Source organism: Bos grunniens, chromosome 16 (genome assembly GCF_055505025.1).
Source record: "Bos grunniens cultivar Pamir isolate PY7600 chromosome 16, Bosgru_T2T1.0, whole genome shotgun sequence".
NCBI lineage: Eukaryota > Metazoa > Chordata > Mammalia > Artiodactyla > Bovidae > Bos > Bos grunniens.
Genome location: NC_141180.1, coordinates 80,495,699 through 80,519,092, shown reverse-complemented (window position 1 = coordinate 80,519,092; position 23,394 = coordinate 80,495,699). Strand labels below are relative to the sequence as shown.

The window sequence follows — 23,394 nt, the reverse complement described above, 5'->3', positions numbered from 1 at the left end:
TACCTGTCTCCTGAGAAATTTATATGCAGGTCAAGATGCAACAGTTAGAACCAGACAGGGAACAATGGACTGGTTCAAAATTGGGAAAGGAGTACGACGTCAAGGCTCTATACTGTCACCCTGCTTATTAACTTATGCAGAGTACATCATGAGAAATGCCGGGCTAGATGAAGCTCAAGCTGGAATCAAGACTGCTGGGAGAAATATCAATAACTTCAGATATGCAGTCAATACCACCCTTATGGCAGACAGCAAAGAGGAACTAAAGAGCCTCTTGATGAAGGTGAAAGAGGAGTGTGAAAAGGCTGGCTTAAAACTCAACATTCAAAAAACTATGAACATGGCATCTGGTCCCATCACTTTCATGGCAAATAGAATGGGAAAACAGTTGGAAATAGTGACAGACTTTATTTTCTTGGGCTCCAAAATCTCTGTGGACAGTGACTGCAGCCATAAAATTAAAAGATGCTTGCTCCTTGGAAGAAAATCTATGATTAATCTAGATAGCGTATTAAAAAGCAGAGATGTTACTCTGCCAACAAAGGTCCATGTAGCCAAAGCTATGGCTTTTCCAGTAGTCATGACTGATGTGAGATTTGGAGCATAAAGAAGACTGAGTTTCAAAGAATTGATGCTTTTGAACTGTGGTGCTGGAGAAGGCTCTCGAGGAGTCCCTTGGACAGCGAGGAGGTCAATCAGTTCATCCTAAAGGAAACCAGCTCTGAATACTCACTGGAGGAGTAACAGGGTGAGCACAGCCCTGAGCAGGCAGCCCCTGCTGGTCCTCATCACTCTGCACCTGTTACTGGGCAACAGGTCCTGCTCAACAGCGACCCAGGTACCTCAGCAGACCCTGCCCACAAGCAGCCACTGTCAACGAGCAACGTCCGTTTCCTGCTCAGCTACTGGCCATGGCTGCAGCGGGCCCCGCCCACTGGTAACTGTCATCGAGGGAGCACTGAGGAAGTGACTGAGTCAAGGGTCGGTGGTATGGTGGTCATCAGGTGGAAGTGAGGTAAGAGGCAGATCCAGGCCTTCTCCTGGAGGCCCTCCAGCTTACCCAGCCTCAGGCCAGTGGTAAGCTGGGGGGCCCAGGGAATAGACTGGGGATGACTCCTGGCAGCCCTCACTCAGGCCCTCCACTAGCCCTGGCCCTGGCCCTGAGGAGTGGTGCCCCTCTCCCCTATCCCTGTCTCTGTGACCCTCTAGCAGTGGCCGTCTGCCTGGTCACAGTCCGGGGGACCTGGTCTCCCCATTTGGGCAACCTGAGGAGACTGAGGACCAGCTGGGTTGGATGCCAGGCTCCCTCAGGATGACAGCTGGGCAAGACATGGGAACCTGGCCCTGAGGAGCTGCCAACTGAGATATGCCTCCCCTTAGCCAGCGCTGGGACCTTGGAGGGTTAAAGTTGTGCCTTGGGACTTTGCCCTTTCTTATCAGGACAGAGAATAACATTCGTCCGGCAGAGATTCACCGGAACGTTGTTACCTGACCACTGGCCTAACTTCAAGAACAAGACTCTGACACTGAGAAGTCTGCAAGAACTAACCACATCCATCCTTCACCTTTTGCTTTTAAAAGGCCTTGCTGAAAGCTCTGAGTAACATTGGGGTTCTTAGGGCATGAGCCACCCATCTCCTTGTATGAATCTGTAATAAACCCTTCTCTGTTCCAAACTCTAACGTTGCGTACCGATGGGCCTCACTGTGCCCCGGGCACACAGGCTTGCGAATCTGGTAACACAAGGACTGGTGCTGCAGCTCCAGTACTTTGACCACCTGATGCCAAGGACCGACTCATTAAAAAGACCCTGGTTCTGAGGAAGACTGAAGGCAGGAGGAGAAGGGGAAGGGCAGCTCCAGTACTTTGACCACCTGATGCAAAGAACCGACTCATTAAAAAGACCCTGGTTCTGAGGAAGACTGCGGGCAGGAGGAGAAGGGGAAGGGCAGCTCCAGTACTTTGACCACCTGATGCAAAGAACTGCCTCATTAAAAAAGACCCTGATTCTGAGGAAGACTGCAGGCAGGAGGAGAAGGGGAAGGGCAGCTCCAGTACTTTGACCACCTGATGCAAAGGACTGCCTCATTAAAAAAGACCCTGATTCTGAGGAAGACTGAAGGCAGGAGGAGAAGGGGAAGGCAGAGGATGATGGTTGGATGGTGTCATCGACTCAACGGACATGAGCTTGAGCAAACTCTGGGAGATGGTGCAGGACAGAGAAGCACGCAGTCCATGGGGTCACAGAGTCAGACACGACTGAGTGACTGAACAACAACAAGAGGGAAGCTGGCAGAAATGTCACAGCGACAGCACCATACCTGAGGACTTGGGAGCCAGGCTGCTGCCTGCCGTCTTCTCATCCCTGGGCAGGGGGTGGAAGAAGGTGTACACCAAATCACACTGGAACAGAATCAGAAAACAGGGTCACTCCTCAGTAAGACAATGGCACAAGGAAGAAAAGGAACTCGTCAACATTAAGAGAGACTTACAAAATGTGATAACCAAACATAATGTGCAGTTCTTATTTGGGTCATGGCTCAAAAACACCAACTGTTTAAAGAATTTCGGAGACGACAGGGAAATTCTAAATGTGGGCTAAGAGTTGGGTGGTGTAACAGCGGTCCAGTTATGTAAAATTATGTTCTCGATTTTTAGAGATGCACAGTATTTAGGGGTAGAATGTCATGATGCCTTTGACTTTAAAATATTTCAGAAAAAACAGATGAAGCAAACATGGCAAAAAAAATAACGCCTGTTTAGGTGATGAATATATAGGTATTCATTATACTGTTTCTCTATTTTTCTGTATGTTTGAAAGTTCCCATATAAAAAAGTTTTGGAAAAAAGGAAGCAAATAAAAGTATTCACATCAACTCAAAAGCAGTCTGTCCTTGGCATTCCCTGGCAGGCAAGTGGTTAGGACTCACAGCGCTCACTGCCTGGTCCCAGGCTCAATCCCTAGCTTAAGCCAGCCTTGGACAAGGACTATAAATTCTACTTTTGAGAATGCTTCCTAAGCAATTAGGGAAACAAAAGCTAAAATGTGTGACAATACCCACTCTAGCATTAATAGTGAAAAGGTGGGGAGGGGCATGATCTAAATATCTTTCAAGAGGTGAATGGTTAAAGAGATGGTATTGCAAGTCAGTGTATTAACTTGGCATAGATATTTAAAGTTACGCTAACTATAAACACTTCAGTAAAAATAAAAAACCACTATAAAACTGTAAAAGTCACATTTATATATGGCCAGATAGGAAGGAAACATGGAAATGGGGTTAGACGGTTTTTTAGGGTCATGGGACTCCTGATGACTCTCTGTCTTTATGACCATTATAAAACCAAATTATAACACCATTTGTTTAAAAGAAAAATTCAGGTGGTGCACATACTCAGCTTGTTCAGAAACCTTCCATTTCCTCAGGCTCCTGCTTAGCACAAGCACTGTGTGATGGCAGCTGACACGGATCTGTGTCTCCGTGTGCCCGGCTGCGTGTCTGGGTGTCACGTTTCTGCGTGCAGCTCAGTGGGGTTGGTGCCACGACCCACTGCCCTCCCCCATCCCCGGACAGGCCCAGAAAACGCAAGCGCGCCTCGGTCCACACTCCCCACCCCTCAGCGGCGCCAGGCCGGGCAGGGACTGAGGGCCACCCACCTCGGCCACCTCCGGGGCCGCGTGGACCAAGTGCCAGATGTATCCGTTTAGCTCCTCCCGGCGCCGCTCGGCCCCTGCCTCTCCTCGCGAGCGGCCAATCACGAAGCGACTGGGGAAGCTGGCGGCCGGTGAAAAGATGGTGAAAAAAGGAAGCAATAGCCTTTAGTCCCATTCCACTTTCATTTTCAGCCACCTGATCCGCATTTCTCCCTGGCCTCCCTCCCCAGGGACCTCTCCCCTACTCCATGCCTCCCCCGGCTCCCCAGGTCTGTGCCGAGGACGCATGCGCAGTATCTCCCACTGGACGATTCCACGGACCACAGAAGAGAAAACCAAAGTGCTGAGCAGAGCACTACAGCTGCCCAGAAGTGCTCAGGCAGCTCTGGAGCCTCCAGTTTTCCTCATCATGGTACAAATTCTATTTGAAAATCTGCTCCTTAAAATTGTTGTAAAACTCATCTAACATAAAATTTACTGTCTTACCCATTTGTAAGTGTACAGTTCAGAGTTACGCACACTCACACTGTGATGTAACCATGATCACCATCCCTCTCCAGTCTTTTCCTCTTGCGAAACTGAAGCTCTGTACCTATTAAGCAGCTCCCCGTTTGCTCCCTCCCCCTGGCAACCCCCATTCTACTTGCTGTTTTTATGAATGTGACTACTCTAGGTACTTCATATAAATGGAATCATGCAGTATAGTAATATTCCATTTTGTATATACACCACATTTTCTTTATATATTTCAAAAACACTTTTACTCTTTAGAAGATTAGACACTTCAAAACATCTTCAGACGCCAACAATCCCCTGCCTTTAGACCCAGTTTGCTGTCCTGGCCTGGAGAATCCCAGGGACGGGGGAGCCTGTTGGGCCGCCATCTACGGGGTCGCACAGAGTCGAACACGACTGAAGCAACTTAGCAGCAGCAGCAGCAGCTGCCCTGGCAGGTGCGCCCAGGCTTGTTTTTGAGGCTGGAGGAAGACCACTGGAGAGCCTCAGAAGCGCATGGCCAGCAGGGGGAGCGCTTGTCATCACACATGGCCAGTTAAGAAAACCGAGGACGCAGGTCTTGACCCCCAAGGGCTGTGCTGCCCAGCCCCTGGCTGCCCTCCCCGCTACCCCGCAGTGCAGAGAGCAGGCGGAGCACTTACCTGGGCAAGAGGGAAGAAGGGAAGAGCAGCCGCAGCTTATTGTGGAACTCCTGGAACTCCTCAAATGTCCGCTGGATGTAAGCGGCCTCGTGAGCATTCTCTCGCATCACCTTTACCACGTAAATCTGCAAAGCCCAAATCTTCGTGAACACCCCCGGCCAAACCAATGAAGAGGGCACGTGAGGGGACAGAGGGTGTGTGTGTGTGTGTGTGTGTGTTGGAAGAGTTATGCGTTCCAGAAGGAAGAGGATAAAAATGTCTCTAATGGAGACGAAGATAATATACCTATGCAGGAAAATGAAAGCAAAGATTCACAAGAATCCTTAGTTCACAAGACCCTTGGCTCACAGGGAACAGCCATCCAACTCAGGTCCTTGACTGTAGGCAGGCCACTTGGGCAGGGGAGGGGAAAGGGCCTGCAACTGCCCCCAGCGCAGGGTGCTCAGTCAGCTCCAGCACCCACAGTGTGGAAGGAAAGAAACAGAACCGCAACAAGCTGGGTGGCGGGGCGCAGGAGAGAGTCAAACTGGAGCAGACACTTACATAGCCCTTGTTGGGGTGGAAGACCTTCTCGTGGCGACAGAGAAACACATCGCTTATGCGGCCTGAGCTCTTGAGAGTGTGTGTTCGTGGAGCAAAGGAGAGGGTCAGCCGATCATCTGAGCCTAAAAACTTCATCTGAGCCAGGTTATGAATAAAAAAATTGAGCTTTGTGGCTACACTGCCAAGGCTGGACTCTATCAACCTGCAGAAGGATGGGAAGAAAAGGTTGCAACCACAGACCCAAGTCGCCACTGCCTGGGCAGAGCTGTATCTCAAGGAATATCACCCAACACCTGAGGCTAACACGCAGCTCAGATCAGATCATTTCCCCTGTGTGCTAGCCTTATAAGGACATGACTGCACACAATGATCTGAATACAGTTTACTCCTGTGGATCTTGGGGGTCTCATCTCCCCTCACTGCCCACCTGGGCCAAAGACGGTTAATCCACAGTAGGAAGGAACTGTGGGACGCCACCGTGGGGTCACCACGTGAAAGTCTAAATACTGTTGTCAAACTGAGTTTCAGCTTCAGTACAGCGGATCCCCACCAAACAAAACCCAACACAGAGACTTTAGTTCCGAAGGAAAGGTACTGTATTAGCCCCAGAGAAAATTTAACTCGCTAACTTCCCAAAAGGGTACATAATAAAATGGACAAAACCGTAGACATTAATTAGTACATAGGCACTTTCCTGCTTTCGTGCATAACGTGTCTAAAAACATCCAATATGGGAAAATAGAACCATGAAATTCCATGTTCTGACAAGGGGGAGGGTCCTGATAGAGAGCTAAAAACTATTACAAAACCCCTACTGTACACGGCCCCACAGACAACGTCCTTGCCCGCGACCTGGTGAGAATGCAAGCGGGGGATCGCAATACCTCCACGTAAAGGTTGGCACCCAAGTACAGGTGGGAGACTGAGCCTGAGGGAAGTAAAACGAGTTACCCAAGTCAGACAACTGACCCGTGCTGTCAACTCTAAGCTCTGCCACCAGAGCAAAGCCTCTCCCGTCTCCCTAGCCCAGCTCCTCCCCATCGAGCAGCCTGGAAATTACCTACCCAGAACGGGCAGCACTGTTTCGTATGCAGCGTCTCACCTGGTGAAGTAGGTAGTGGCGTTGGCCTCCGTGTCCTGAGGCCTCAGGGCATCGTACACGTACTTGAGGTCTTCCAGGTCTGAGAGTTCAGGGATCCCACAGGACAACATCTAGAAGAGCAAAGAGGAGAGGGTGTCTGTAACGACCAGGAATTCAGCATTTTCTACAGCTTCGCTCCCTAACCCTTCCAGAGGGTGGTAGAGAGATGCAGTGGGCAGCGGCTGGCAGGCCACAGGAGCTGGGGGGTCTGGAGCAGGAAGTCAGACACCAGCAGACACCACCAGGTGGCCTGGGCCCTGCCTTTATCTCGGGCTCAGAGAAGCAGATCTCCAGAAGCAAGATGGGGAGTCTTAAAAATGGTGTCAGATGATTAAGAAGGAGGGGTTCAGAAAGGGATGGAGCTCCTCACCAGGCCCAGAAGGTTGAGGAAGAGGTGGGTGTGCTTGCGAATGAGGTTGTAGGCTTGGCAGCAAAGGTCAACAAAATCATGGAAGCGGCTGGAAGGCTTGTCACCCCCGTTGATGACATACGCCATGTCCGAGGTGAAGACAAAGGGGGCACGGTCCCTGAGCCAAGGGGAACACACAGGCAGAAGGTCAGCACGAAGGAGGGGGCTCACCGTGTGGGCTGTCGGGGGAGCGTCCCCTCATCCCTCAAAACCCGCGTGACACTGGATCCACGGGCTCCTCCAACACTGTTTCTTTTCCCACTTTAACCTCAGAAGATCCCCAGACACATCGTTCACTGGTCCCTTGCCTGTGAGCTAGTGATGTCCCCCGGGTATCTGGTTTCTTTTGGCTGTGGTCTGGGCTTGTTTCCTTTGCTCAGCCCTCAGCAGGCAGGCAGAGGGCTGGTCCTTGCCTTCTTCTGCAAGGCCTCAGTGCTCTCTTCCTCAGAGCCGCTCAACCCAGGGGCCACACTCTGCAGTGTGAGGGACTTCTCCCATCGTGGGCTTGTGTTCCAGCTCTGAACCATTTCCGCTGACCTCCCGGGCCTATGCACATGCTGGCTTCAGGGCGCTACTTACCGCTTGATGTTGCCGAACATCTGGGCATGGCCCAGGAAGCGGCCGAAATCTATGTGGAACATGTGGCCAGTCGTCTTCAGCATGATGTTGTCGTTGTGTCGGTCACAGATGCCCAGGACGTAGGTGGCCACACAGCAGCCGGCACAGGAGTAGATGAAGTTCTCTACAGCCTGAGGGGATGGCACGCAGACGGCAGGATGTAAAGCTGGTGTGCAGGGACCCCAGGGGCAAAACCAGGCTGACCCGAGCCCGCCCTGACCCTCTCCCAGGAGCCCAGGGGCTCTCACATCTGCCTATTCAGCCTTCATCACACACTGACATACACACTGAAGCACACGGAAGCTTGTCCTGAATCTTATGGGGCAAAAAGGAGACGGGACATATATACACACATATATCCACTATCCGCAATATATCCGTATCTGCAATACACGGAAACTGGTTGGAAGGACAATGGACTGATTCAGGAGCCCGGGCTTGACCAGCCCAGAATCAGGCAGGCTTGATGTTTACAACTTTCCCGCCTGGTTGTGGTGACCTTAACTCAAGCACAGCACTGAGGCAGCAGACTCAAAGGTCCCCTCCTGATCCTGCTCAGAATTCTTCTGTCCGTCTCCTCATCCCTAATAGAGCTCCCATTTCCGGTGTTCTTGGTAACCAATAAATGCTAATCTACTTAAATGCGCTTCACTCCAAGGAAGAGCTGAGGGAGTTTTAACACTTCTAGAGGGTGTTTTACGCTTGAAAATCAGACATCTTTAGTTGGTAAAATGTGTTAGAGCTATTTCTGAGTTTAAAGCAGGAGGGGGAGGAGTAAGGGGTTGGATCTACCTTATTTTATCTGGTTAATATCTGCCCCCTTATCTGTCTTTGCAGTAAAAATGTATGGAAATCGTGAATGGACACTTTTCATCCTCCAAATCTTCTTTGGGAGGTTCAGAGAATTCCTAAGACCTCAAGAAAGACTCCTGAGCAGAGGCCACAGCTTTCAGAGCCAAGCAGGAAACTGGGCATGAGAGAAAGTTTCCCAGCTATAGGACATGCCCTCGCCACCTCCCTCTGCAAATTTCTACCCAGGCTTCAGGGACCTTCCTGAGTTTCCAGACCCTCCCAGCCCGCACAGACGCTGATCCCCTACAGGCACCAACACTCACTCAGAGTTCAGTACTCTCCCTTTCCCAGGGCCCAGGGATCCTATCTCCCAGCAGCCTCTTGGCTGCTCCACAGGCCTATTTCAAAATACAGAAATCTCCCAGCTACTTGTTAAATTAAACCAGATGACTAATCCCTAGGAAGTTAAGAATAGAAAGTTTGTGAAGAACTCACAGAATGTACGTTCTGGAAAAAAAAAAAAGATGACTTCTATGATAGGGAAATACGTAACTGAAAAGAAACCGCTCAATAACCCATCAACTCTCAGTCTTGACCATCCCTACCTACCTGTCTTCCTGTCACAGGTATTTCTGCTACCTGAAATGTAACTTGTTTTGACTTACGAAGCAGCTATATGCCTATACTATATCACAGAGTAAATGACTAAAGTCTCCTCACCTGATTATACAGGGTGTTAGCTGCTTACTCGGAGAAGGCAATAGCACCCCACTCCAGTACTCTTGCCTGGAAAATCCCATGGGTGGAGGAGCCTGGAAGGCTGCAGTCCATGGGGTCGCTGAGGGTCGGACATGACTGAGCGACTTCACTTTTCACTTTCATGCATTGGAGAAGGAAATGGCAACCCACTCCAGTGTTCTTGCCTGGAGAATCCCAGGGACGGGACATCCTGGTGGGCTGCTGTCTATGAGGTCGCACAGAGTCGGACATGACTGAAGTGACTCAGCAGCAGCAGCTGCTTACTGGCAGGAAGTCTCAAAGTATAAAGAAAGCACTCCTGATTTAAGGGGTTTCATGTGTAAGATGGGGGTACTCTGTTTGCTGAGTAGGTGGCCAAGCGACAAGCATCTCTAGCACTTCCCTCCTGGAAGGCACCATAAGAAACCACCAGCATCATCCTAGTAGGAGGCTAGAGAGCTGGGAGTGACCTTTGAAAGACTGATAATAAACACTGAGATGCTGAGTTAATTTCTCTCTGTGTGTATTCTTGTTGTACAAACTTCTATTAACATTTATTATGACTCTTTATTACATTGGCAAGGAGTAATCACAATTCCAACACCAAGTACAGTGCCTGTCTATGGTGGCTATCTAATACCTGAAAAATACATGTTAGTATAAATAGTATATGGAGTCGAGGGAGGGTGGAAACAATATTACTTCTTTCCAAAGGTAGAGGACCTTAACATTCACAACATAGAGGAGGTGGGTTTGGAGGGATGGGGAAAGGGAGAAAGGGCTTTCCTGGCAAAGGGAACACAACCGTCTAAAGGAATCCAGGAAATGGAAGTGGCTGCCTAAGCTACAAGATAAGTGACCGTAAGACCAGGAGGCGCAGAGGAGGAGACCACAGGGGTCGGCAGGGCTGGGTTACAGAAGGCTTTGCAGCAGTGTCGTGGACGGGGAGGCGCAGTGGAGGAGACCACAGGGGTCGGCGAGGCTGGGTTACAGAAGGCTTTGCAGCAGTGTCGTGGACGGGGAGGCACAGTGGAGGAGACCACAGGGGTCGGCGGGGCTGGGTTACAGAGGGCTTTGCAGCAGTGTCATGGATGGGGAGGCGAGGTGGAGGAGACCACAGGGGTCAGCGGGGCTGGGTTACAGAAGGCTTTGCAGCAGTGTCGTGGATGGGGAGGCGAGGTGGAGGAGACCACAGGGGTTGGCGGGGCTGGGTTACAGAAGGCTTTGCAGCAGTGTTGTGGACGATAAGCTCATCTCTTAGGACACAAGGAGTCCTTGAAGAACAGAGAGCAAAGGAGTGATATTAGCAGTTTACACTTTATTTTAAAAGCCTCAGAAATCAAGCAGAGAATGATAATGGGAAGAGGAGAGGCATTCCAGTGGTTCAGGGGGCAGACAGCAACCAGCTGAAAGAAGTGGTGAGAAGTAAGACAGAGTCAAGAGGCCTCTGGGGAACAGAATCAACAGGGCTCGGTAAAGCAGAGTGGAGGCATGAAGACTTCTGGCTCAGACCTCCCTGGCGATCCAATGGTTAAGGTTAAGAATTCACCTGTCAATGCAGGGGACACAGACTCGATGCCTCATCTGGGAAGGCTCCACATGCTGCGGGGCAACTAAGCCCAAGTGCCACAGCTCCTGAGCCTGTGCTCCAGAGCCCGCCCATTGCAGCTGCTGAAGACCACGTGCCCTAGAGCCCGGCTCTGCAGCCAGAGAAGCCCACGCACAGCGATGGAGACCCAGCACAGCGTAAAGCTAGGTGAAGTAAAATAAAAAGCAGAAGTCTCACGGCTCTGTCTTGGGAGACCACACAGAGAGTGTTATCACCCAGGAAACTCACCAAAACCAGGTTTCAAGAAGACAAAGAGAGCCAGAAAGCTCAGTTTTGACTTGAGTTTGACACACAGGTCAACACAAGCAGAGGTCCAGCAATCGGGCGGGGAGAGGGAAGAGGGAATGGCTCTGGAAGTCATCAGCAAGGGGGGATAAAGTAACAGGAGATGATGAACTGGCCCAAGAAGAGTACAAAGAGCTCAGCAGGCCAGGAATTAAACCCTGGGGAACGCAAACACTCACGGCCTTGGAAGACCATCTAATTACATGTTCACTAAACAACATTCTGATTATAATTTGGCTGCCCATGTAGGTTCTCCCTGAGGGATAAAAGGCACTGGTCAAGAAAAGTCAGTATATATAGATCCCCATAAATTAGCATTCTGGTTTAAGGTCATTCTCTTAGGAGCGTGGTGATTATGACTTACTCTCTCTCCCTTAAACATGACTGACCCAGAGGCAAGAGCCATGAAGCTGTGGACCAGCCACAAAACCCAGCAGGTCACCAAGCCCTACCACCCAGGAAAGCCCCTCCCGAGGAAAGTCAACTACCTTTTCCATCATCTCTGTGTCACTATCTACCCTCAACCCTGCATGCCACAAACCAACTCCATAACTGGGAACAACTGAATGAACCTTAATTCACATCTATGAAAAAGAGGAGTTGGATAAAATAGATATCCAATGGTAATTTGCTGTATGACTCGGGGAACTCAAACAGAGGCTCTGTAATGACCTAGAGGGGTGGGATGGGGACATGGGAGGGAGGTTCAAGAGGGAGCGGACATATATATACCTATGGCTGATTCATGTTGATGTTTGCCAGAAAACAACAAAATTCTGTAAAGCAATTATCCTTCAATTAAAAAAATAAATTAATTAAAAGAGGAGATGGATAAAATGATATCTTAAGTTCCTTCCAACTCTTGTTCTCCAAAGCATCACTGGACTCCTCAGAAGGCACAGGAGGACCTGAATAGGACCCATGACTGAAACAGCACCCTTTCCTCCAAACTCAGTCTACTAGAGGAATTTAGGGAAGGGTTCCCAGCTGGATACCAGAGGATGTGCTTGGTCAGCTTACATCGGGCATGTGACCCCCCTCTAGACACCGGGAGGCACCAGTCCACCGAGTGTTTCTTCCCTCCCAGCACAGCTGAGCCACCTTCGCTGTGCACATGCAGGCCTTGGGGGAACACGGCAGGGCGCCAGGCCACAAGCATCCCACCCCAGCCTCACCCCCTCTCCAGCCCTACCTTCTCATACTCGTCCTCCCCAGGGTTGTGCTTCTGCAGCCAGTCGGCGAGGGGCCGGTCCTTAAAGGAACCGGTCACCCCATGCTCCACCTGGATCTTGCGCAGGGTCTCAGAGTTGGGGATCATCTCCACCATCCCTGTGAGGGGAGACACCGAGTCACTCTCCAGTGCAGAGAAAAGACATCTGTCAAGAGAGGACTACAAGAGCTTTGCTGGATGTGTCCGTGTAAATTAAGCCCTAGGACATTTGGACAAACTTTGATGATAAGGGGGAAGATCAACCTTATACCTAAAGCAACTAGAGAAAGAACAAACAAAACCCAAAGTTAGTAGAAAGAAGGAAGTCATAAAAATCAGGGCAGAGATAAAATAGAAATGAAGAAAACAATAGCAAAAATCAATGAAGCGAAAGGCTCGTTCTTTGAGAAGACAAGCAAAATTGATAAATCTTTAGCCAGACTCATCAAGGAAAACAGTGAGGGGATTCAAATCAAGAAAATTAGAAATAAAAAAGGAAAAATTACACCACAGAAATACAGCAGGTCATAAGTAACTACTACAAAGAACTGTATGCCAACAAAATGGACAACATGGGAGAAATGAACAAATTCTTAGAAAGGTACAACCTTCCAAGACTGAACGAGGAAGAAATAGAAAATGCAAACAGATCAATCACAAGTAATGAAACTGAAAGTGCAATTTAAAATCTTTTAACAAAAGCCCATGACCAGATGGCTTCACAGGCGAATTCTATCAAACATGTAGAGAAGAGCTAACACCCATCCTTCTCAAACTCTTCCAAATAACTGTAGAGAAAGGAACACTACCAAGCTCATTTTACAAGGCCACCATCACTCTGATAAAAAATCAGACAGAGATGTCACAAAAATGAAAATTACAAGCCAGAATCAATGATGAACACTGATGCAAAAATCCTCAACAAAATACTAGCAAACAGAATCCAACAACATGTTAAAAGGATCACACACCATGATCAAGTGGGATTTTTATTTCAGGGATGCAAGGATTCTTCAATATATGCAAACGAATCAATGTGTTACACTATATTAACAAAGAAGAAAAACCATATGATCATCTTAATAGATGCAGAAACAGCTTTTGACAAAATTCAACACTGATTTGTGATAAAAACTCTCCGGAAAGTGGCCATAGAGGGAACCTACCTCAACATAATAAAGGCCAAATATGACAAGCCCATAGCAAACATCATTCTTGTTGGCGAAAACCTGAAAGCATTTCCCCTGAGATCAGGAATAAGACCAGGATGTCCACTGTTGCCACTATTTTTGTCCACACTGGCAACACAGTTTTGGAAGTCCTAGCCATGGCAGTCAGAGAAGGAAAAGAAAAGGAGTCCAGATTGGAAAAGAAGTAAAACTTCTTTTTTACTTCTTAAAAAAGAAGTAAAAATTCGCCTGTGAATTCATCAATGGATCTGGTAAACCTGCAGAATACAAAAGTAATGCACAGAAAGATCCTGCATTAGTGTTTAGATTCCTAAACACTAACAACAAAAGATCAGAAAGAGAAGTTGAGGAAATAATCCCATTTATCACTGCAACAAAAAGAACAGGAATAAACCTACTCAAGGGGGCAACACACCTGTGCTTAGAAAACTGTAAGATACTGATGAAAGAAATGACAGGTGACACAGACAGATGGAGAGATACACCCTGTTCTCGGATTAGAAGAATCAATATTGTGAAAATGACTTTACTACCCGAAAGCAATCTACAGAATCAATGCAATCACTATCAAATTACCGACAACATTTTTCACAGAATCAGAACAAAAAGTTTGACAATTTGTATGGACACACAAAAGACCCCAAATAGTCAAAGCAATCTTGAGAAAGAAAAATGGAGCTGGAGGAATCAGGTTCCCTGACTTCAGGCCCAGAGATTAAACCCACACACCTATGGTCACCTAATCTATGACAAAGAAGGCAAGAATATACAACGGTGAAAAGACAGTTTCTTTCAATAATTGGCACCAGGAAAACTAGACAGTTACATGTTAAAGAATGAAATTAAAACACTGAAGACCATACACAAAAATAAACTCAAAATGAATTAAAGATCTAAATGTAAGACTGGACAAAATGCTTAGAGAAAAACACAGGAAGAACACTCTTTGACATAAATCACAGCAAGATCTTTTTTGACCCACTTCCTAGAGTAATGAAACTAAAAACAGAAAGAAATAAATGGGCTCTAACCAAACTTAAAAGCTTTTGCACCTCAAAGAAAACCATAAATGAGATAAAAAGACAACCCTCAGAATGGGAGAAAGTATTTGCAAACAAAGCAACTGACAAGGGATTTATCTCCAAAATATTCAAAAGGGCTCATACAGCTCAATATCAAAAAGACAAACAACCCAGTCAACAAATGGGCAGAAGACCTACATAGGTATTTCTCCAAAGAAGACATACAGATGGCCTAGAGGTACCTGAAAAGATGCTCAGCGCCACTAGTTATTAGAGAACTCTGGGTCAAAGCCAGAATGAGGTCTCATCTCACACTGGTCAAAGTTAAAAAACCTACAATCAATCAAGGCTGGACAGGGCATAAAAAAGGGAATCCTCCTACACTGCGGGTGGGAAGTCAATTGACACAACCACTATGAAAACAGTATGGAGGTTCCATATGACCCAGTAAGCCCACTACTGGGCATATGACCTGAGAAAATCATAATTCAAGAAGACACACGTGTCCCAACGTTCATCGCCGCACTATTTACAATAATCAGGACACGGACACAACCTAAATGTCCATTAACAGATGAACGGGTAAAGAAGATGTGGGACGGATACACAACGGAAAGCTGCTCAACCATAAAAAGGAACGAAACTGGGTCATTCGTAGAGAAGTGGATGGACCTGGAGCCTGTCATACAGAAGGAAGTAGATCAGAAAGAGAAAAACAGATGTATAATAAGGCATATTTGTGGAATCTAGAAAAATGGCACAGATGAGCCTGTTTGCAGGGCAGAAACACACACAGACACAGAATGGAGGCAGCAGGGGACGACCTGGGGACTGGACAGACATGCACACTGCCGTGTGTAAAGCAGAGAGCCAGTGCGAGCTCCTGGACAGCACAAGGAGCTCAGCTCAGGGCTCTGTGCCGACCTAGAAGGCGGAATGAGGGGCCGGGGGAGGGAAGACTGAGAGGGGGTATATGTATACACGTGGCACAGTACTGTGCAGAATTATAGCTCAATCAAAAAATATATATATACTAAGGGGAAAGATGTTCCCCTGCTTTCATATTCCACACTGTGACTCTGTGGTCTCCCCAGCTCACAGCCATAATCTTTTATTGTTTTAATTTTTATTATGGGATTTCCAAATACATGTAAGAGTAAAGAAATCGTATCATGAACTCACACATAACCATCACCCAGTTTCAAAAATTATCAACACTTTGCTAATTTTGTTTCATCTATTTCAATCACCCAGCCCTGCTTCCCTCTTCTCACCTCCAGCCTCCTCCTGCCTCAATCCCATCTGGAGTATTTTTAAGTAAATCCCATACATGTCATTTCACTCATAAGTATTCCAAGTATAACTAACAAGGATATAATTCTGGCATTAAATCTAAAAATTTAACATTCTTTAATCTGATCTGATCTAGCCCAATCTATATGAAAATTTCCCACAACTGTCTGAAAAAATATCTTTCCACAGTTGGGTCTGTTAGAATCAGAATCCAAAGTCTACACAGTATACATGGTTGCTATGTCTCCAAGTCTGCTTTATTTTATGTCTCTCTGCCTTCATTTTTATGCTGTTCCATAGCTTCTAACGGAATAATCCTGCCCTTTTCATTTTCCTGGAGAAGCACAAAGTTCATGTTAAGGAACAGCAGAAGGGCATTAAGCAAGGACGCCCCCCACAGCAGCTGCCCAGCCATCACCCCACCCACCCCTGACTGACCTCTCCCCCGGCCGGTGGAGAAGCAGCGGAAGATGACCATGCGCATGTCCAGGCCCTCCTGGACCCAGATCTTGCTCATGATGCGGATCATCTGCAGGGTCAGCATGTCCTGGCGAAGGTCGTCCCCACACTGGATGAAGGAAGACAGTGACCAGGACCACCTCGCTCACCTCCCCCAGCTCACACCAGGCCCCAGCTCCCCCAGGAGGGCAACCGCGGCCCAGACTACAGAGGCCAGGCACTGCCCGGTTCCCCACCTCAGCCTTGCACCTGCTCACCCAGCTCCCACCAGGCCAGACACCAGAGAGGGGCCAACAGCTACACTTTATCCCTGCGCTACTGTGGTCTTTGCCCGACCCCACACCCCCATCTGAAGCCAAGTCTGGGGCCCTTCCTTCATGCAGCCCTCCTAACCATCCAAGTCAAGTTTACACCTCGGTGGAGCTTACATACAGCACATGTATGTGACTAAGCCGTGCTCATGCCTTTCATTCCCCCCTGGACTGTGTGCTCTGAGGCTATATCTATTCCTCAGAATCAGGGATGGACCAGTTAGAGGGACCTCAAGATTCTTCTAAGTCCAACCTGTACCTGATACATGAATCTCCCCCTCAGCATGCCTGTCACAGTCATTCAGCCTGAAAACCCGGGACAAGCAGGGTAGCACCTTATCCGCTCCCTTGCTGGCCTTCTAGAAAACACTTCTGACACAGGCTGTCAGCTGCCTCCCTGTACATTCCAACACTGTTCCTAGTTCTCTGGGCCCACACACAGTCCATCTGTTTCCTCTTTCAGCCGATAGTCTTTCATGCACTATAGCAGCAGCATGAGCGCGATTAGTAGGACGAGAAGGGCCCTGAGGCTGTTCCTGCCCCCCCTTGGACTCCCTCCTCTCCTCTCTACTGCCTACACCCCACCAGGCTCGAGAGGGGGTCCTCACCTTGAAGATGACACGGATGTTCTCGCCCAGTGGGTCCACGTTTTGGAAGGAGAGCTTGAGGGGAACGGCGTTGGAGTTGAAGTAGGAACAGTCCTGCCGCCGTCGAGAGGGTAGTGGTGAGGGTCAGGCCGGCCCAGCCCAGGCGGGAAAGTGGCCGCCCCAGTGCTGCAGCAGCGGCCGCTCACCGTTTCCCCAGGCCTTTGCGGGCCCACCCTCCTCTGCCTTCCTGTCGCCCTCACCCCGTCTAGTGTGTTAGGGCTTCAGCTGCTGCGCCTGACCTCCTACCCCTCCCGTTCACTCCACTGCTCCACTGCATGACTGCTGGCAATCAGGTGTCCCGTCTATACTCTCCTCTAAAACGGGGCTCACAGTACTGACTTCACGAGAGTGGTGAGGGTGAAACCTGACATCAAAGGGAAGCACCGAGAACACCGCGGGGCACAGGGGAGGGCTGGACAGACGACAGACCGCCAGCGGGCCTTCAGCCTCGGCATCACCACGACAGAGCCTGACCCAGCCACACTTAGGCCCACACACACTCACCCCACACACACACACCCCACCACAGACTTAACCCCACCACACACACCCCCCCCCCACCACACACCACACCCCCACACCACACATTCACCCCCACCACACACACACTCCCCACCACACACCCACACCACACACCACACACCCACACCACACACTCACCCCCACCACACACACACCCCCCACCACACACCACACCCCCACACCACACACCCACACCACACACTCACCCCCACCACACACCACACACCCACACCACACATACACACACACCACACACCACACCCATACCCACATCACACACCATACACTCACCCACATCACACACCAGACACTCACCCACACCACACACTACACACTACCACCACACACCACACACCCATACCACATACCACTCACTCACCCCACACATACACACCCACACCACACACCGCACCCCCACCACACACCACACCCCCTACCACACACCCACACCACACACCACACACCCACACCACACACCCACACCACACACTCACCCCACCATACACACACCCACACCACACACTACAGACTCACCACCACTCACCCACACTACACACTACACACTCACCCACACCACACATCACACACCCACACCACACACTCACCCACACCACACACCACACACTCACCCACACCACACACCACACACTCACCCACACCACACATCACACACCCACACCACACACTCACCCACACCACACACCACACACTCACCCACACCACACACCACACACTCACCCACACCACACACTCACCCACACCACACACTCACCCACACCACACACCACACACTCACGCACACCACACACTCACCCACACCACACACCACACACTACACACTCACACCACACACCACACACCCACACCACATACCACAAACTTACCCACAACACACACTACACACTCACACCACACACCACACACCCACACCACATACCACAAACTTACCCACAGCACACACTCACCCACACCACATACCACACACCCACACCACACACCACACATTTACCCAGACCACACACTTACCCCACACACCACACACTCACCCGCACCACAAACCACACACCCACACCACACACCACACACTTACCCACACCACACACCATACACTCACACACACCACACACCACACATACACACACACCACACACCACACCCATACCCACATCACACACCATACACTCACCCACATCACACACCAGACACTCACCCACACCACACACTACACACTCACACCACACACCACACACCCATACCACATACCATAAACTTACGCACAACACACACTCACCCCCCCCACATACCACACACCCACACCACACACCACACATTTACCCAGACCACACACCCACACCACACACCACACACTCACCCACACCACACACTTACCCACACCACACACCATACACTCACACACACCACACACCACACATACACACACACCACACACCACACCCATACCCACATCACACACCATACACTCACCCACATCACACACCAGACACTCACCCACACCACACACTACACACTCACACCACACACCACACACCCACACCACATACCACAAACTTACCCACAACACACACTCACCCACACCACATACCACACACCCACACCACACACCACAAACTTACCCACACCACACACTACACACTCACACCACACACCACACACCCACACCACATACCACAAACTTACCCACAACACACACTCACACACCCACACCACACAACACACATTTACCCAGACCACACACTTAGCCCGACACACCACACACTTACCCGCACCACAAACCACACACCCACACCACACACCACACATTTACCCAGACCACACACACACCCACACCACACACTAGACTGACCCACACCACACACTCATCCACACCAAACACCACACACCCACACTACATACTTACCCACACCACACACCCACACTACACACCACACACTCAGCCACACCACACACCACACACACCCACACCACACACTCACCCACACCACACACTTACCCACATCACACACCCACACCAGACACTCACCCATACCACACACCACACACTCACCCACACCACACACACATACCACACACTCACCCACACCACACACCACACACCCACCCACACCACACACCACACACTCACCCACACCACACATCACACATCCACACCACATACCACACACTCACCCACACCACACACCACACACTCACCCACACCACACACTCACCCACACCACACACCACACACTCACCCACACCACACACTCACCTACACCACACACCACACACTCACCCACACCACACACCACACACTCACCCACACCACACACCACATACCCACACCACACACCACAAACTTACCCACACCACACACTCACCCCCACCACAAACCACACCCCCCACCCCCCACCACACCCCCACACCACACACTCATCCACACCAAACACCACACACCCACACTACATACTTACCCACACCACACACCCACATCACACACCACACACTCAGCCACACCACACATCACACACCCACACCACATACCACACACTCACCCATACCACACACCACACACTCACCCACACCACACACCACACACTCACCCACACCACACACTCACCCACACCACACACCACACACTCACCCACACCACACACTCACCCACACCACACACCACACACTCACCCACACGACACATCACACACCCACACCACATACCACACACTCACCCACACCACACACTCACCCACACCACACACCACACGCTCACCCACACCACACACTCACCCACACCACACACTCACCCACACCACACACCACACACTCACCCACACGACACATCACACACCCACACCACACACCACACACTCACCCACACCACACACTCACCCACACCACACACCACACGCTCACCCACACCACACACTCACCCACACCACACACTCATCCACACCACACACCACACACTCACCCACACCACACACTCACCTACACTACACACCACACACTCACCCACACCACACACCACACACTCACCCACACCACACACCACATACCCACACCACACACCACACACCACAAACTTACCCACACCACATACTCACCCCCACCACAAACCACACCCCACACCCCCCACCACACCCCCACACCACACACTCATCCACACCAAACACCACACACCCACACTACATACTTACCCACACCACACACCCACACCACACACCCAGCCACACCACACACCACACACACATCACACACCCACACCACACACCCAACCACACACCACACACTTATCCACATCACACACCCACACCAGACACTCACCCATACCACACACCACACACTCACCCACACCACACACACATACCACACACTCACCCACACCACACACCACACACTCACCCACACCACACATCACACACCCACACCACATACCACACACTCACCCACACCACACACCACACACTCACCCATACCACACACCACTCACCCACACCACACACTCACCCACAGCACACACTCACCCACACCACACACCACACACTCACCCACACCACACACCACTCACCCACACCACACACTCACCCACACCACACACTCACCCACACCACACACCACACACTCACCCACACCACACACTCACCCACAGCACACACCACACACTCACCCACACCACACACCACACACCACAAACTTACCCACACCACACACTCACCCCCACCACAAACCACACCCCCCACCCCCCACCACATACCCACACCACACACCACAAACTTACCCACACCACACACTATACACTCACACCACACACCACACACCCATACCACATACCATAAACTTACCCACAACACACACTCACCCCCACCACACACACACCCACACCACACACTACAGACTGACCCACACCACACACTCACCCACACCACACACTCACCCACACCACACACCACACACCCACACACCCCACCACACACCACACACTCACCCCCACCACACACACACACCCACACCACACACTACAGACTCACCCACACCACACACTCACCCACACCACACACCACACACCCACACTACACACCACACACCCACACCACACACCCACACCACACACGCACCCACACCACACACACACCCACATCACACACTACAGACTCACCCACACCACACACTCACCCACACTACACACCCACACCACACACTACACACTCACCCACACCACACATCACACACTCACCCACACCACACACCACACACTCACCCACACCACATACCACACACTCACCCACACCACACACTATACACTCACACACCACACACCCACACCACATACCACAAACTTACCCAAAACACACACCACACACTCACACCACACACCACACACCCACACCACATATCACAAACTTACCCAAAACACACACCACACACTCACACCACACACCACACACCCACACCACATACCACAAACTTACCCACAACACACACTCACCCACACCACATACCACACACCCACACCACACACCACAAACTTACCCACACCACACACTACACACTCACACCACACACCACACACCCACACCACATACCACAAACTTACCCACAACACACATTCACACACCCACACCACACACCACACATTTACCCAGACCACACACTTACCCCGACACACCACACACTCACCCGCACCACAAACCACACACCCACACCACACACCACACATTTACCCAGACCACACACCCACACCACACACCACATACTCACCCACACCACACACTTACCCACACCACACACCATACACTCACACACACCACACATACACACACACCACACACCACACCCATACCCACATCACACACCATACACTCACTCACATCACACACCAGACACTCACCCACACCACACACTACACACTCACACCACACACCACATACCCATACCACATACCATAAACTTACCCACAACACACACACACCCACACCACATACCACATACCCACACCACACCACACATTTACCCACACCACACACCCACACCACACACTTACCCCCACCACACCCCACACACTCACCCACACCACACCCCACACATCCACCCCACACACTCACCCACACCACACACCACACACCCACAGCACACACCTACCCACACCACACACCCAACCACATACTCACCCACATCACATACCACACACTTACCCACACCACACACTCACCCACACAACACACACTCACCACACACCCACACCACATACCCACACCACACACCACACATCACACACCCACACCACACACCTACACCATACACACACCCACACCACACACTCATCCACACCATACACCCACATCACACACCACACACTCACCCACACCACACACTCACCCACACCACACACTCACCCACACCACACACCACACACTCACCCAAACCACACACCACACACTCACCCACACCACACACTCACCCACACCACACACTCACCCACACCACACACCACACACCCACACCACACAGCTTCAGGTGAAAGACCACACATGTCAGGGCTGGGAAGAGGCTCCACATAAGCCTCTCTTCCTTGTCTCTCTCAGTAACTAGGTCAGTGAGGACCCTGCTTCCATGAGCCCTCCCCACTCCGAGAGCCCCACACCCGCAGTCACTCACCCTGGGCACGACGCCCTTAACCAGCAGACTGGGGCTGAGGGGCAGGCGGCAGGAGCCATTGAGGACGAAGAACTGCTCCACCTCCTCCAGGCCGGCACGGAGGATGCCCTGTGGGGGGAGCGGGGTGGGGTGAGGGCCGGA

General features: G+C 50.5%; 1 protein-coding gene and 1 long non-coding RNA gene across 12 annotated transcripts in view; one reads left to right on the top strand and one right to left on the bottom strand.

The window, feature by feature from the left end:
- Window positions 1-23,394, bottom strand: part of PIK3C2B (phosphatidylinositol-4-phosphate 3-kinase catalytic subunit type 2 beta) — a 77,800-nt gene that overhangs the window by 5,882 nt on the left and 48,524 nt on the right. For 8 of the 11 annotated variants that reach the window (XM_086345674.1, XM_086345678.1, XM_086345672.1 and 5 more), the window contains 11 exons: window positions 23,254-23,361; window positions 17,041-17,133; window positions 16,101-16,230; window positions 12,140-12,276; window positions 7,485-7,654; window positions 6,867-7,023; window positions 6,458-6,567; window positions 5,356-5,557; window positions 4,813-4,937; window positions 3,659-3,776; window positions 2,322-2,403 (listed from right to left, as the gene is read on the bottom strand). In XM_086345674.1, the coding sequence (XP_086201800.1) occupies window positions 2,322-2,403; window positions 3,659-3,776; window positions 4,813-4,937; window positions 5,356-5,557; window positions 6,458-6,567; window positions 6,867-7,023; window positions 7,485-7,654; window positions 12,140-12,276; window positions 16,101-16,230; window positions 17,041-17,133; window positions 23,254-23,361 (1,432 nt within the window). Of the gene's footprint in view, window positions 1-2,321; window positions 2,404-3,658; window positions 3,777-4,812; window positions 4,938-5,355; window positions 5,558-6,457; window positions 6,568-6,866; window positions 7,024-7,484; window positions 7,655-10,180; window positions 10,328-12,139; window positions 12,277-16,100; window positions 16,231-17,040; window positions 17,134-23,253; window positions 23,362-23,394 lie in introns of those variants that run through there. The other 3 variants (XR_015143792.1, XR_015143793.1, XM_086345679.1) reach the window with 2 other exon arrangements.
- Window positions 3,774-9,563, top strand: LOC147357132 (uncharacterized). The gene is made up of 2 exons (XR_015143803.1): window positions 3,774-4,067; window positions 8,361-9,563. It is a non-coding gene; the product is annotated as an uncharacterized LOC147357132 (long non-coding RNA).